This window comes from Harpia harpyja, chromosome 1 (genome assembly GCF_026419915.1).
Source record: "Harpia harpyja isolate bHarHar1 chromosome 1, bHarHar1 primary haplotype, whole genome shotgun sequence".
NCBI lineage: Eukaryota > Metazoa > Chordata > Aves > Accipitriformes > Accipitridae > Harpia > Harpia harpyja.
The window spans coordinates 92,075,958-92,091,090 of NC_068940.1; the positions used below are offsets into that span (position 1 = coordinate 92,075,958).

Consider the following 15,133-nt stretch of genomic DNA (forward strand, 5'->3'; position numbering starts at 1 on the left):
CCAGCCAGCAAGGTCCAGCACGAAGTCACTGCTCTTTGGGCATCGCAGGCTTCCTGCAGCCATCTCCTGACACTGCCTTCTCAGTGCAGCACAGTAGCAGGAGAGGGCCAGAAGAAGCAGTGTGTCCCAACTACCTTCACAGACATTGACCAGCTCTACGGCAATTTGGAGGATGACTCAGGCTCCTCAGCCAGGGAATTATCTACACCACACTCTTGCTCAGACCACTGCTGTAGAAGATCACCTTCCAAACACCATAGTAGTGAGTGATGTTGCCCACCTCATTGCTGCCTTTGCAGACAGGTTTGCAGGGCTCAGGGTGTTTCATGACGGCAGGGGATGATGGTATTGTCTCCACTCATTAGGGTTGTTCTGCTGATCAAACCTTGCTGAGGAGAAGGAGAGAGGCTTCATAGCAACTGCATGTGGGCACATCTCACCTCCCGTTGCTGCTGCTTGCAAGGGGGGAGAGATGCGCCGGGGAAGTGATGTTTTGCTCCATCCTGCTATTCTTCAGGCAAAGCATGAAGGAGCAGATGGTGGGAGGGCTGTCCTGGCTGCCCTTGCTTAACTGAACATTAGGAGGCCACACAGTAAATGTTTGGAAGAGGAGACGAGGCAAAGAAAATGGGAAAGCTGACCTTATGGGTAGAGATGAGAGAGTTCACAGAAGGAGAACTCCCTCCTGCTTCTCTTCTGAGTGGAAAGAAGAGGCACTTTGCTTAGCTATTTGTGTGGGAGGAACTATGTTGGTAGCCAGCAAATTTAGAGATAAATAGATAACATCATTAACAAGATCACCTGCTGGAAAAATTAGAAAAACGTACTGGTGTTTCCCAGTGTTGGGGCTCGGAAGAGCGTATGTGAGGATAGGATCTCAAAATAGAACAGAAGCTGCCAGTGTCCAGAACAGCCCTCTGAAAATTTTTCCCCCTTGCTGCCAAATCCTGGAAATTTCTTAACAGCGCCTCCTCGTTGGGCACAGTCTGCCCCAGTGCCTGCAGCTCACATACCCTGAGCTACTGGGTGCCTAACGCCTACCGCTTGCATGCTGGCAGCCAGAAACAGGGACAGAAACTCCCTAAATAGCCCTGCAGTGGTCTCATTCTGCAGGGTTTTGACTTCAAAGCCTGTGCCACACTCCTTCACTTCTGGCCCCATTATGTGCATCACGCGAGGTCCTGCTGGTCCAGCGTCACCCTAGGGGAAGTGGGCAGCTTCAACCCATTGCTCTGAGAGCGGCAGCTCAATGAAATGCGGTCATGCAGCCAGTGCAGGGTGGACTGATGGCCTCATTTCTTGCAAAGGCCTAAAATTCATATAAAGCTAGCAACAGTTTGGGGGTATTTTAAACAGTTTTAATTAGGTTAATTTTATATAGAATCAATTCAAAGCACTTTATGACAGCAAATGTGATATTCAGTAGAAGCAGGCCTGTTTGTTAGAAAGGAGTTCATAATGTTAAAATCTACCTCCTTGGTCCCATGGGACTGCTCTGTCCCTGGCACTTAAATCTTCCCAGTTGGTCCCATGGGACCACTCCATCCGTGGCACCTCTCCCAGCTGTGAAGCACTTGCAAGCTGCTGTGTGCATTTCTTTGTGCGCCAGTACCAGTGCATCATGGAGTGAGACAGAATTGCGTAGTGGCACAGAGACCAGCTGCTGCTAAGAGGGACTGTGCGGTCTCTTAATTGATAATATGTAATGGATGCAAAGACTGCAGCATGACTGTCATTCGCCATTTAGAGATGTAGCATTGCTGAGGCTGTAGTGAAGCATTTTGAACTTGGGGTGGCTCTTGGATGCTTCCCCTTCCCACCACTTCATTGACTGCAAGACCCAAAAGTGTCATATATCCCGGAAGGAGGCACTCTTTGCTGCAGTTGTGGCCACAAGCAGTGTGGTTGTGCTGTGCTGCCCCACTGCCTGCCTGCCATACCTGCTGTGTGCAGGTGTGCAGGAGCTGCTCGCTATCCTTGGGGGCAGAGGAGTCTTCAGGCTGGAGCTAAGCTGCAAGGGTCCTTGGGGAGACTGTGGAGCATCTCTTTCCCACTGTGCAGTGCAGTGCCATCCTCTCCAGAGATTTACGGGGCCCACAGTACAGGCTGTCTGTGTAACCACCTCTAGCACCTGAGCCAGGAGCTAGAGAGACTGATACTGTCCGTCTTGTGAACAGATTGTAGGAAAGATCAGGTTTAAAATCCTCTAAATACCTCCTTTTAAATGTCTTTTCTACACTCGCATTGCAATGATGACATAGTACAGATTACATGGTGGTTTGTATCATGTTCCGAAGTTCATTACTGGAGCCTAGCTATTAATCTTTTAATCTTTAAAAATATATTTAATCTTTTAAACAGCTTTTAATAAATGGAGGAACATCCTTGCTGTAACTGGAGCTGTCCTAACTTAGGGCTAATTTACTTTAATGAATGTCTGAGCTTGGGGTTGGTTTGTTTTTAAAAAAGCAAACTAACCAAAACTCTTCTGTTTTAGTGGTTTCCTAGGAAAGAGTTGAGTAATGCTTCCTTCCCTATTCCTGATTTCCTATTAAATCCTTTAAACAGCCAGTCCATTCCATTCCCATGCTGTTAGTTGCAACTGTTGCAACAGTATTATTGTCTACCATACCTCCTTGCCCCAATATTTTATCTCTGGAAATTTAAAGATCAAGATTTTTAGATGCTTTTCTAAAAGACATGCTACCACTGAAGCAGGAATCATTTCAGGGAAGTCTGACGGCCTGCATTGAGCAAGATGTCAAACTAAATAATCGTAACGGTCTCTTCTGATCTTGGAATCTATGACTTTGTACCTCCTGCAATTTCTGTAGACCCTTTTACAATGATGGATAAAATCAAACAGAAAGAGCAATCTGTCCATTCCCTCCTTACTATTGCTAGACCCTGTTTCTCACCTTGTTTTGTAAACGCAGATGCCAATAGTGCAATAGCCGCATGGGGATGAGGTGAAAAGGTAGATTTGATAATCTCAGAAGAAGGCAGCATATGTTCAGCTGCACGTTTCCACATGCAGTGAGACATGGAAGTGTTCGTTGTTACTGCAATCAACTTTCCAATATAGGAGGTGTCCTGTTATATCTCACTGATTACTGAAGATGTCTGTTACCTTCTGGGGTTCAGTAATCAAACTGTACTTTGTGCTTCAGAGGCAGAACATTTTGTTCAGATGTTAAGTCTTAATCCAGTTGAATTAATATGAACAAGATGCTCCATATCCCAGTTTGGTTTTTAAACTTTTATAGTCATAGGATGAAGTTAATATACATAAAAGAAATTTGCTGTGGATCTGGATTGCTTAATTTTCATTCCAAATTTTGAATTGTATTATGTTTTCACAAACTACTGTTTAAATAGTTTTTAGTAAAAAAGAGCTAGATGACACTGTTTATATACCTTGGGGTGGAGAGAAGAAGGGAAGAGAAAGAAATTCTTGGGTTCTGTCTACATACTTGTCCTATTTCTGTCAATTTTGATTTTTCTTTCCAGTCTTATGCTGGTGGCTGCCACAGTGTAAAGGCAGTTATATTGTTGGACACCTTAGGTACAAGAATAGCAGACCACAGTTCAAGTAGAAGATTAATTATTTATATAGAAGGGTAGCAATTTTGTTCCGCAGTAATACATAAACCAGTTTACACAATGTTCAGAACACACAAAGAACCTATTCTGTTCATGTAAATCTGTGTTCTGAATTTCTAATCCGCAATAAAATGTCTAATGTCTTTCCTATTTCAGTAATAGATTGCCGGAGTTAATCTCTCTTTTATTTAAGAATTTTATACTTCTTTTGAGGTATTTTAGATTTTAAATATTGGTTCCTTCTTAATCAGAACTGTGCAGATACATTACCGTTATTGTGGCATATGTCATTTCATCCAAAGCACTTTTTGAAGAAATTTGTTCCCTTGGAAAGATGAACAGGAATCAACGCTGGAAATTACATGTTTAATTTTGGCTTTTATACTAGGATGCAAATCATGTTCCTCATGGAATATATTTTATGAAATAGCCCTCTACCTGTTCTCCCTACCTCTGCTTTTTGGATTCCTATTAAACTTGCGTACCACAGTAGTCCCCTTGACATCTATACATTTTGATGTAGCAGAGCGCAGAAATAAGTTCAACACAATAATTTCTGGTTTTCTGGTGTCCATTGAGAAGTGCTGTGCATGTTTACACAGCATGTAACTGTGTGCATTTGTTTCTCTTTCTAACAGCTTTGCATAGCTAACAACATGCCAGCAGAGCATCAGTCCCTTCCTTTACTCATGTTAATGACTGACTTTTAAATCCTCTCATTAAAATCATAAAGTCATCTGGTTGCAAATAGGTTACACAAACCCCATTGGCATAACTCAACATTTGACCTCCTAATGGCGTTACCATAAGAGAAAGAAAGGGCATCTGTGCAAACTGCCTGTGACACTGCGTTTCTTTTTCAGGGTTTATGACAGGCCTCAATTAGCATGGTCTTCCCAGCCCAAGACTGATAAAGATCTTGCCTACTGGAGAAGACAAGGACAGGACTTCAGTGTGCTCCTAGGCTATTCCCAGAAAGCCGGTGTGGAAATGAAAGGCCTGGCTGCAGCCCCGGGGGCACCCCGGCACCCCAAGGAGAGTCAGCTGAAGGTGGGGACGGGCGCAGGGTACAGCAGAAGAAGCGGCTTGCAGGAGAGCTGCAAAGTGCCCAGCGACTGCACATGGCAAAGCCTGGGAATGGAAAGCTGGAACCAGCCAAAAAAGGTGGGGAGGCAAATGTCTGAGGGTGACAGGGAGAAGCTGCTTCAAGAGCTGTATTCACTGACCCTGGGAGACAGTGTACTGAGCACCCACAACAAGGGGAAATCGCAGTCGTTGCCGAGGGTCCTTTCACCCGAGAGCCTGAGGTGCGTGGAAATGCCCTCCCTGACCAACAGTAACAACTCGCTCAGCGTAACTAAAAACCCCTCCTATCTCCCAAACAGACTGAGTGTGGAACCAGCCAAGCACCACGAAACGGGAGGCCATTTCCTTCCCCTGGTGAAACCCAAGTATGGGAGACCTCTCAAGCCTCCATCCTACGAACTGCAGCGGCAGACCAGGGCACCTGCGGAAACCACGGGTTTCCAGGACCACTACCACAAAGATGAACCCATCTCCTACTTAGCCAAAGTTAATGAGCCAAGGCAAGATGCTTGCATTCAAGACTCTGGTTTGGAGCCCCCGGTCTACGTACCTCCTCCTTCTTACAAATCCCCACCTCACCAAAACATGACCCCACATCCCCTCAATGAAGTGCCTAACACCGACACGTACGCCAGCAGCGATCAGCAGAGTCCTGCAGAGTGGGTTGTCCCCTGCCAACGACGAGCCGTGAATACTTTTGAAGCGGGGGGTGACCCTTGCAAAGACAACCATCTTCCTCACGGGAAGCAAAGCCATGCAAGGCGCCCTGCTGACTACCTGCGTTCTGTTCAGTATATTCCCTTTGACGATCCTCGGATACGACATATTAAAATTGCACCACCGGAAGGTCTGCAGGACAGCGCTAAATACACTGAAAATGCATGTAGTCCCAGTTCTGGTGCTTTGCAAGAGAGAGATCTTGAAGTACAGTACAACAGTGCCTTTTTGGATGCATCAAACTTGTCCAAATCTGCAAAGGGAGAAAGAACTTCCGATAGCTCCACCCATAGCAACAGATGGTTGGCACCATCCATCCGAGATCAGGAAAACTGTGCCTTGCCGGACCAAAGAGACAGTTGTAGCACAACTAATCACAGCCCCCGTAATGAAGCCAGCGCGGAGTACACAAAAGGCAAACTTTCTGTAAGAAATTCACATATGGACAGCACCTGTGAGACTGTTACAAAAGTGAAAAAGTTTGAACCTGGAACTGGGATGCAGAGCAAAAAGAGTTCAAAGAAAAAAATGAATGAAACTATATTTTGTTTGGTCTCTATCCCAGTTAAATCAGAATCCAATCTGCCAGATACAGATAGGAACAACAACATAACCCAGAGCCCTGATAAGAATGGGTTTGATAACAATGGGGCTTTGCAAGAACAAAGTCTCTTAAGTATGTCTTCAACGGACTTGGAGTTACAAGCACTTACAGGAAGCATGACCAATAAAAATGAGTTACAAAAACAAGAGCTGTGGAGACCAGAGGAGTTCAAACAAATGAATGACCTCAGATTTATTCAGCCTACAAAACACAGAGAGCTCAAATACTCTGGCTCCTGGCCAGGTGATCAGTACAAAGACCAACAGACACAGACCACTTTTGCCGAAGAACCTAAAAGCCCACAATTTTTACATGGTACAAAGCCTGGGCAGCCCAATAGTAACAAACTGCTGTCTCCAAAGCTTCTAGGATGTACAGCATCCATGACAGGGTCAAAACAGACAGGGTTACCTTCTGATGAGAGAAGCTGCAGACAGAGCGCTTACGGTATGAAGGGTCAGATGTACCTCAGCCAGTCTAGCAACAGTGCTTTTTCCAGGACTGCCACCTCAGTCCTTCAGGCCCCCTCCTTAAAAGCCCACCAGAGCCAGCCCATGCCCCTCCAGGAGAGGGAAACTGGCATTCTTTCCAAGGTGGATGTAGTTAAGGGAGAAGCAGGCGCTCCCTGCAACAGTAAAGAGCTGTTTGGGCAGTTCCTGTTGAAGCCTGTAAGTCGCCGTCCCTGGGACGCAATAAGTGAGCTGGAAAGTTTTAACAAAGAGCTGCAAGGGCAGGAGGAGAGCACAAGCAGTGAAGAAGATTTGGAAAGTGCTGCGGCTTCTCCGCAGGCAGGTGCCCTTACGCAGAAGAAGGTGTCCAGAAATGAGAAGTCAAACCAGGAGCCAAAACATGGTGGGAAATCGGCAATGGTTGTGCCAGAGGTGCCTGTGTTTAAGTCAGGAAGAGTTAAAAGTAAGTCTGAAAGTTGGAGTGTGGGGACGGAGCATGGTGGTGAGCCAGGCTGCATTGGCTCTCAAGGCTCCTCGCAGCCAGGAGGGAGCAGTGAAGGAGTCGGGCCAGCAGATGGAAGTCTGATAACAGAAATGAGGACAGGGGAAGCCAAGAGCAGAACAAGCAAGCAGCCAGTTCCTGTGGGCCCTCTCAACAGAGTTTTGTCCAGTAGCCCAAGCAGTTCATGTCACAGTAATCCTTTCAATAACCCTGTCTTGCAGAAGATGAGTGAAGACCAAAATTACCTAGACTTTGTTAAACTGAGCAAAGGTGCAACTCCCACAAATGATACGGTATTAGAGAGAAGCTCGGTAGTACGCTTGTCACTAACAAAGAGGAACCAAGGGCGCTCTGAGCCGGATTTGAGGTCAGTGGGACTTGATGTAGCCCCAGGACCTGGTGCTAACAATTCTGATCACTCTTCAAATGTAAATGCAGTGGAAATCCCTGTGAATGAGTCATTGCAGGCAAGAGCTGCAAGAATTTTAGGTATAGATATAGCAGTAGAGTCTCTCCTTCCAGATGACCACGTTGGGCCCCAGCCAGGCACTCGCCCTGCAAACAGTGCCCAGGACTTCAAGTCATCAGTGGGGAGCACAGTAAGTGACAAAGAAGGAAAAAAAGAGGGTTCTTATGAAGGCAGACGGAAGTGTGGCTGGACAGAGAGTGCTTTCTTTGTGGGAGCGGGAGGCCAATCTTTATATCCTGATGAATGCCAGACCACTCACCAGGAAGCCAGCACTAAAACACTGGTAACTGAGCAAGTTCTTGAACAACCTGCGAGTCCCAGCCAAGGTGAGGACCAAAACTTTGTTTGCAAGTCAGCTGTGTATCAGCATTCAGAAAAGAGAGTGAGAAACACCTCAAAGGTGATAGAGACACTCCAAGGCAAGCTCACTTCTCCACCTAGCCGGACTGCCATGGATCGCTTAGTGCGAATGAAAGAAGTTGACTCTGTGTCCCGGATGAGACGTCTGAGCATTAAGAGCGCAGACTCGGGAGAGGAGGTGGATGAGGAGAAGCTGTTGAGGGTACAGGAGGAGAGAGGAAGCAAACTGGCAAGCTCAGGGGCTGTTTCCAAGCGTGTTATCTCTCTCAGTGAAAATGGATATTTAGGTGGAATGGACAAGAAGAAGATCGACAGAGATTTTTCTTTAGGTAAGACCCAATTATGGGGGATCCAAATGAGTACTGCTTCCTTATGTAATGGCCATGATCAGTTTGCTTATGCCCACATAATGCTGCTCAAATAGTAACAAGCTGTGGGTGGTACTACCTCCGTCTGGTTGCCACCCCCTTTGCTCTCCTTGTGGAAGAGATAGCGTGAGTGTTCTCTGATCCCATTTTAGGAAAAGTTACTGTAAAACTCGCTTGTGATACTGAAACTCATTCACAGAGACTGAAGCACTCCCTGAGGTCTTATCTCTGTCTAATTGTTTCAGGGAATGGCCAGCTTCAAACAGCAGAGTTCAAAGATAGTCACTCTAGTGCCAGTGTTTGGGAACATGTGATTTAATCATAGCCTCTCCTTGAATACCCATTTTTTTCCCTCTCTAATACTTAAGTAGACACATACTATATCAGAGTTAAGAAGAAACTAAAAATAAAAATCTGATGTTCTTCTGCGAAACCTCTGGGAAATGGCTGCATTAAGGGGCCTGGAAAATTCTCTCTCTCTCTCATGAATATTTTCCAGATCAGATGTTGAGAATAACTGTTATCCCCAGGTCAAATGGAAAGTTGACTTTTTCAGTGAACACCTTTTTTTTTTTTTTTTTTTTTTTTTGGTGTTCCTCATCTTTCAGAAGCATATAAACTTGTGTAGTCCATATGCATCCCCAAAGTAACATGAGCTGTTCTCTCTCTGAAACAGTTTTCATACGGCATTGTGTTGAACAACTGAAAATCAGTTGTTGCCATAGATTTGTGTAAAGGGATAAATCTCCCAGGCCACCTGTCTAGTCCATTAAATTAATTGGAGTGAGCAAATGTATGGTGTGAAAGTTGTTAAATTAATATTAATTTCCTCCTTCCTTTTTCCATCCTCTCTGTAACAGCTGACACTCTACCTTGAAATCTTTACAGGTTGTTCATTAAACCTCATTGATATAAATCTATTCACAGTTTTCCAGTACAGAGGGAGTGAAATTAAATGGACCATACTTTAAAGTGGATTTATGTATTTCCATCCGAAGAGAAATATTTGTCTGAGTTCTAAGTATTGACTCCTGCAGTCTTGCAGCCTTTCCTTTCATGTCTTTTTCTGTATCCCACAGCTCTGTGTCTCTTGCTGCTCTGAACTGTATTTCTCTAGACCAGATTTTCCAAACAGGCTAATTCAGCTTTCTTGTACCCATCAGGTCTAGTACGCCCCACATGCATTTCATATGCTTTCCTCCCTTGGGGTTTCTGCTGGAGTGAAGAAAATAACTGTTGTGGTGACATGACTTCAGGGATGTATCAAAAGAGATTGTGTGTGTTTCATTGGAGAGTTACTCTGCAGTAAATTAGGTCTAAATTTATCCCTCTTGCTGACAATGCCAGGCTTGTATTCTGCAGTGTGTTCCCATTGCAGCAGTTCCTGCGCAGATGTAGCAGCCCTCCCCACGACTGGATAGCGTAGACGTCCCTTCCTGCTGTGTACATCCAGTACTGCAGGGTAACACACACTCACATGGGGCGGGAAGGCATCTCCTCCACTGGCTTCTTCCCATCCAAAAAAACCCCTGATTTGTTGACGGCCACAAGATCTTCACCTTACTTTAATGGGGCAGGACTGAAGATTCATGTTTGTAGGAAGACCCAATGTTGTGTCTTCCTCTGTTAACTCACTCCAACTTCCAGATTAGCTCACTGGTACCATTGAAAGCCAAAACAAGAATCCTGGAAAACCATTGTATTTGTTGCTTTTAAAACATAAATATTGCTAAAGGTCATTCTATTTGGAGCGAGGTAGGGTGATGTTAATCTTATAATTGCAGACTGGGCCTGTCGTAGAGGCTAGAGGCCTTAGCAGAAGCAGGTTTTCACATGTATAATGCAGCTTGGCAGATGAACAGTCATCTCTCAGAGGGAGAGCTCTGCCGAAACTCAGTGCAAGAAGCTGATCTTACTATGCAAATACTGCCATTAGAAGAACATCGCCAAATGTTCCCAAATGCACTGGATGTCTTTTCTCCTTTGCTGTTTGAAGACTGCTTCCATGAGGCTGCTGATCTGGCTTTGTTTCTGTAGAGAGCAATTCAAATAAGCTTAACCAAATGTTGAATAAACATTTCTGTATTAGTGCTAGAACTCCAAAGTTTGTCCCCCCAGAATTGTTATATAGCCTGGCAGTCTGCCCTTTTGTGTCCTTGGTTTAGGTGCTGAGGGTGTGGGTAAGCTTTCAAGGAATAAACTGAGCCATGCAGAGGCTCCATGTCTTGTGGCCTGATTTTCTCCCCCCTGCCACTCCTTGAAACAGTGAGTACCTGCAATTTTGTGGAGAGTTCTGTTAGTGTGAATGAGTCTGGTCTTAGGAAAATCAGGCTTCTGAAATGTGAATCCATTTTTATCCTTAGGTAGACCTCACACAGAAGAGTTCAGAATTTTTGTACGTTCTAGCAGTTTAGATGGCAAATTATTTACAATTGAAAAAATGTTACTGCTTTAGAGGCATCTTCCCACACCATCAGTGCATTAAGCTTAGAAAGATGCAGCGTTATCCTGGAGTGCACTAGCCCTCAAAAACTTTTTTCCTCTTGATTTTTTTGCATTCATGTGGTGTCTGTTCTTGAAGTTTGGAAATATCAGAAGAGGTTGAATAGTGATGAACAGTTCTGAAAACACAGGTGTTGCTGGCACAGACTCCTTTCTTGGCTGGCCTAGCAATTTGAGAAGAGTGGGCAAGAGAAGCGATAAAGGATCCTGCACCAGGAATCCACCCACTGGGTCCAAATGCAGAAGTTCTTTCTTAGCCAGTCCCCCCTTGATGTGAGTCTGGATGCTAGAGATGGACACTTGCACACGGGAATAAAAATTTCCCTCTGAGGATTTTTATGCTTGTTTGAATGAAGACATTCACTCATATCAACATGAAAGTCCTGAGGGTGAACATTTTACTCCAAAGTGTGATATTTATGTGTGCAACTATTTTCATGCTCAACTGTTTAAATGTGATGCTGTGGGAGTACAGCCTACAGGAGGGATGTTTAAGGTTAGCACAAATACCCAGGTTGCATAAGAGCAGCAAGTAGCACATGATAGCACAGGCTGCAGTGCCGGTTTGTCCAGGCCTCTGTGTGCCTACAGACGCCTCTGTAGATAGCCCTGGTTCCTCCATGCCATGACCGTGCATCCCAAGGAGCCTAGGGTAAGTAAGTCAGACATGTGCATGATGGTACAGGGCAGGCAGATCTCACAAGGCAAAGCCCTTTCATCGCAGTCCTATCCCAGAGTCACAAGGGTGAAGGAAAAGGCTCTTATCTGCTCACTTCATGGCCAATGCTGGGATAAATCCAATAAAAAAATCTGATAGAAGAGTGTCCTTGGGGATTCAGGAAAAGAAAAAGTGTGGCCTGTTCTGTGAACTGACAAGAGGTAGGCTGAAAATGAAGACCAATGTTAGTAAGGCAGTCCAGTGCTTTAGTGAATAATGTTCAAAACGTGAGCTGCAGTTTTGCTGACTGAAGCGAGACAGTCTGACCATAGTGATGCAACACAGCTGTGCTTTTCTGCATTCTGTTGAATTATCTGAAACCAAGGATGTGCAATCAAATGAAAAGACCCTAATGACTGGATGGCATCATCACTTCTTCAGCCAGCCTTAAACACCCTGCTAGGATGCTTAAAGCATTTACTTGTCCTTAGTGTTCAGTACAAGGGGGAGCAAATCTTATGTCTTTCTCTCCCTGTCAAAGCATCTGAAAACCAGAAGTAATCACTTAGCATTCAGTGTGCTTGTTCCTACCTACCCAAGGCTTCCCAAATTCTATCTCCATGCATTTGATCCAAGTTGCTCCCAAATTACACTGGTGTAAATACAGAATTTGGGTCAGGACTGTAGTATGTATCTTTAAGGCTGTAAGTCCAGTATTAGCTTCTTTTTTTAATGAAAGCTAGGGAAAAGATGTCTCATTTCTGCAGCTAGCAATGATGTTGAATAGATTTCACAATACATTATTAATAGTGTTTTCTTGGTTTTTTTTCAGATACATATGACCCCACCAAAGTTGAAAAGGTGTGAGATGAACGAAGAGAATACAAAGATTTCAGCTCTACTAAGAATGTTTCACTGATTTTTTTTCTGGGTGCTTTTTTTTGGTTTTTTGTTCTTTGATGCTTGGAAATTGCCTCCATTTGTGGTGTTCATGGTGTACTGATAATGCCTTTACCACTGCCACTAGGAATTAGCTATTTGTATCTGGAACTGTTGCGGAGACCACAGAAAAATCTGACTTCTACATTGGAACCATCTGGCTTTGTAGCGTTAAGACTTAATACCTACCGTTGGCAAAGAGTTTTTATCTGAACACTATTTCAGTCTTCAGCGGGGATGATGAAATGCATGAAGTGAGGCTTTTGAGCTTTCTCTTTGGTGTAAATGTAAACGTGGGAGATTAGTGAAATGATTTTTAAAAGAATGTGAATTTATAAGCTAAACTTCTAACTATCTACAGTCTAAACTTTGTTTAACTTAAGGGATTTTTGGCCATAAGTACAAAGTGCTGCTGCACTACGTGGGGGAAGGAATGCGAGAGAATGGTAGCGAAGACTGATTGTGAAATTATTTTTGACTTCCAGAGTCTGAATTTTCTCGGATTAAATACTTACTTGCCACCTAGAGAGAAGAAAAGCAAAAACCCCAAAGCTTCTAAGAGATGGAAGACTTTTGTAGTACCGTGTACAGAACGTGTAATTATTATAGTAGCTGGCAACTAGTGTTTCAAACCAATGCAAAGTATACCACTGGCTGTTTTGCACTCAGTATTACCTATTTTTGTTTTGCTGTTTAGAAATTCTTTATATGAAAGAATAGTAGCTGGTTTAAAATAGCCCATTTTAACAAAGTAACTATATTTCTTGTTACAGAATACTATCTATTTTTCTACGATGTAAACAATTGCTAACAAGTGGCAAGTATAAAGAAGTGTTATTATTATTATTATTATTATTATTATTATATTTTAAGAAGACTTATCCCTTTGAGTGAAGGTGCCCCAAGCAGATTTCACTTGTATATCTTAATGCACACTCCATATTGCCACATACTCAGTAGTGCCACCTTATTTTGTTCTGAAAAGAGCCATGTATGTATGTATGTACTACAGGGTGAATTTCTATTTTTCCCCACTCAACCCTTGGATCGTTCTTCTTGGAGCCACTTTCTGAAACACAGCTGAGAACAGTCCAGGCTGGTGTCACTGCCATTATACTCCAGTGACCATGATTACCAAAAAGTGGGTTTGGATCTTTGTCCCGGTGTGTCTGAATGGCTCAGATAAAATACCTGGTTTCTTTCTTTTACTTTGTCCCCTTTTACAGATTATGGGTTTGGATTAGGGCAGTGTATACAAATAAACAAAACTGGGTTTAATTCTTCCCTGAAGTCAACTGATGTTGCTGGGGAGGAGTTCAGGTGTCTTCTTGATGGCATTTAAATACATGGCTTTAAGTATATTTTATCTGCACACACAAATGCATGAATTACAGAGTTCATAATAAAGCCTGTGCATTCTGCTCTTTGCTACTGAATTAGCCTGCATAGTATCTTTGTCTTTAAAGCCTTTATGTCCACTCCTGTGTGTTTTTTGTAAGTACCTGTGTACTAACATTCTTCTGATGACTTTTTCATGTACTTCACTGGTCTATTCTACTGACCTTTCTGGGTTTTAGCATAATTTTATTTTTTAAAATCTTCTAATTTCTTGAAATATTTTTTCCTAAGTCTGTAATTTGGAAAGAACGATGGGGAAAAACACTCATCCTGTGTTTTGGCAGCAAGAATTTCTTGTCTGTAACACATGATTCTGTTACATATGGACTATTTAAAGCTTGTTTGAAAAGAAAATGTGTTGTATAATTTATTTTATTAACTCTTGTGCATGTTGTGTAGCAATACTTGTTGACAAACTGTTCCCACTACTCTTACTATATCCACCTTTCTTCATCACCATCTAGGACATCTGGGAGCTAGTAAACAGCTACAAAACATGTTTCACCCCTTCCCCCCACCCCAATTCTGCCCATAAAAAAACAGTTCTTAAAAAGAACTGCTTCAACTCTCATCATCCCACTTACTAGAAAAGCTGAAATGCCTAGCAATAGCTTGTAAGTTTTAATTTATCCTTGATTTCTGGAGAACTGTAAATTGTCCCATATAACCAGGCCTGCTACCTTCAGTTCATGCTTCTGTGGAACAAGAGTTTTCTGTGCATTTTATTTTCTTCTGATGGGGGGGGGGGGCATTAATTGATTCTGCAACATGTCTGTTTCATCAGTCATGTCAAGTAATTACTTTTCCAAAGCACATAAACAGCCAAGATCTTAAAAAAAAAGAAAGAAAGAAAGAAAGAAATAGGAAGCAGCAATATTGCAGGGAAGGTTTTATTGGCTAAGAATGAGAAATGAAAACCTAGAAAATTAGTAAGCTTTGTTTTCCAGTAGTATGTGAGTAACCAGTGGATAAAAGACTGGAGTTACTACAGTTAGTACTGCTTTAAAAATGGTGTTTAACAGCACTGGTTGTTCCATTTGATACTATGATACAGACAACTAAGAAAAACATGGAGTACAGTTTTATGAATGGTTGTGCCTCTGTGTTTCTACAGTACCCATGCCATAATTAAAATGTCAGCTATCGGATTGGGCTGGATGGTACCATAGCTGAACACTTTTCCAGAAGCCTTTTGCCAGTTGCAAACAGCAGTCAACAGCAAGCTCCTTTTACACCAGATGTAGTTAAAAAACAGTAAATGGTGACTTTCAGTGCCTGTCTCAATGGGTGCATTAAACTGTCATGGCAACAACTGTCACTGGTAATGGCAAGGGCAGGAGCTCAGGGCTGAGCGGCTGCAGAGGAGGAGGTTGTGGCAGTCTGTTTCCAGTGCCTCCTGCAATGCAGTTGTGTGACTGCAGAGCAGCAGTGAAGAACTGTGCATTTATCTTTATTCTCAGGAGGAAGAGCAGAGCTAG

General features: G+C 43.4%; 1 protein-coding gene across 13 annotated transcripts in view; it reads left to right on the top strand.

The window, feature by feature from the left end:
* The window catches only part of JCAD (junctional cadherin 5 associated), a 63,017-nt gene extending 49,008 nt beyond the window's left edge, over positions 1–14,009 (top strand). For 8 of the 13 annotated variants that reach the window (XM_052805243.1, XM_052805253.1, XM_052805288.1 and 5 more), the window contains 2 exons: positions 4,467–8,119; positions 12,151–14,009. In XM_052805243.1, the coding sequence (XP_052661203.1) occupies positions 4,467–8,119; positions 12,151–12,185 (3,688 nt within the window). In that variant the 3' untranslated portion in view covers positions 12,186–14,009. The other 5 variants (XM_052805213.1, XM_052805190.1, XM_052805203.1 and 2 more) reach the window with 2 other exon arrangements.
* Positions 14,010–15,133: the final 1,124 nt, after the last annotated feature.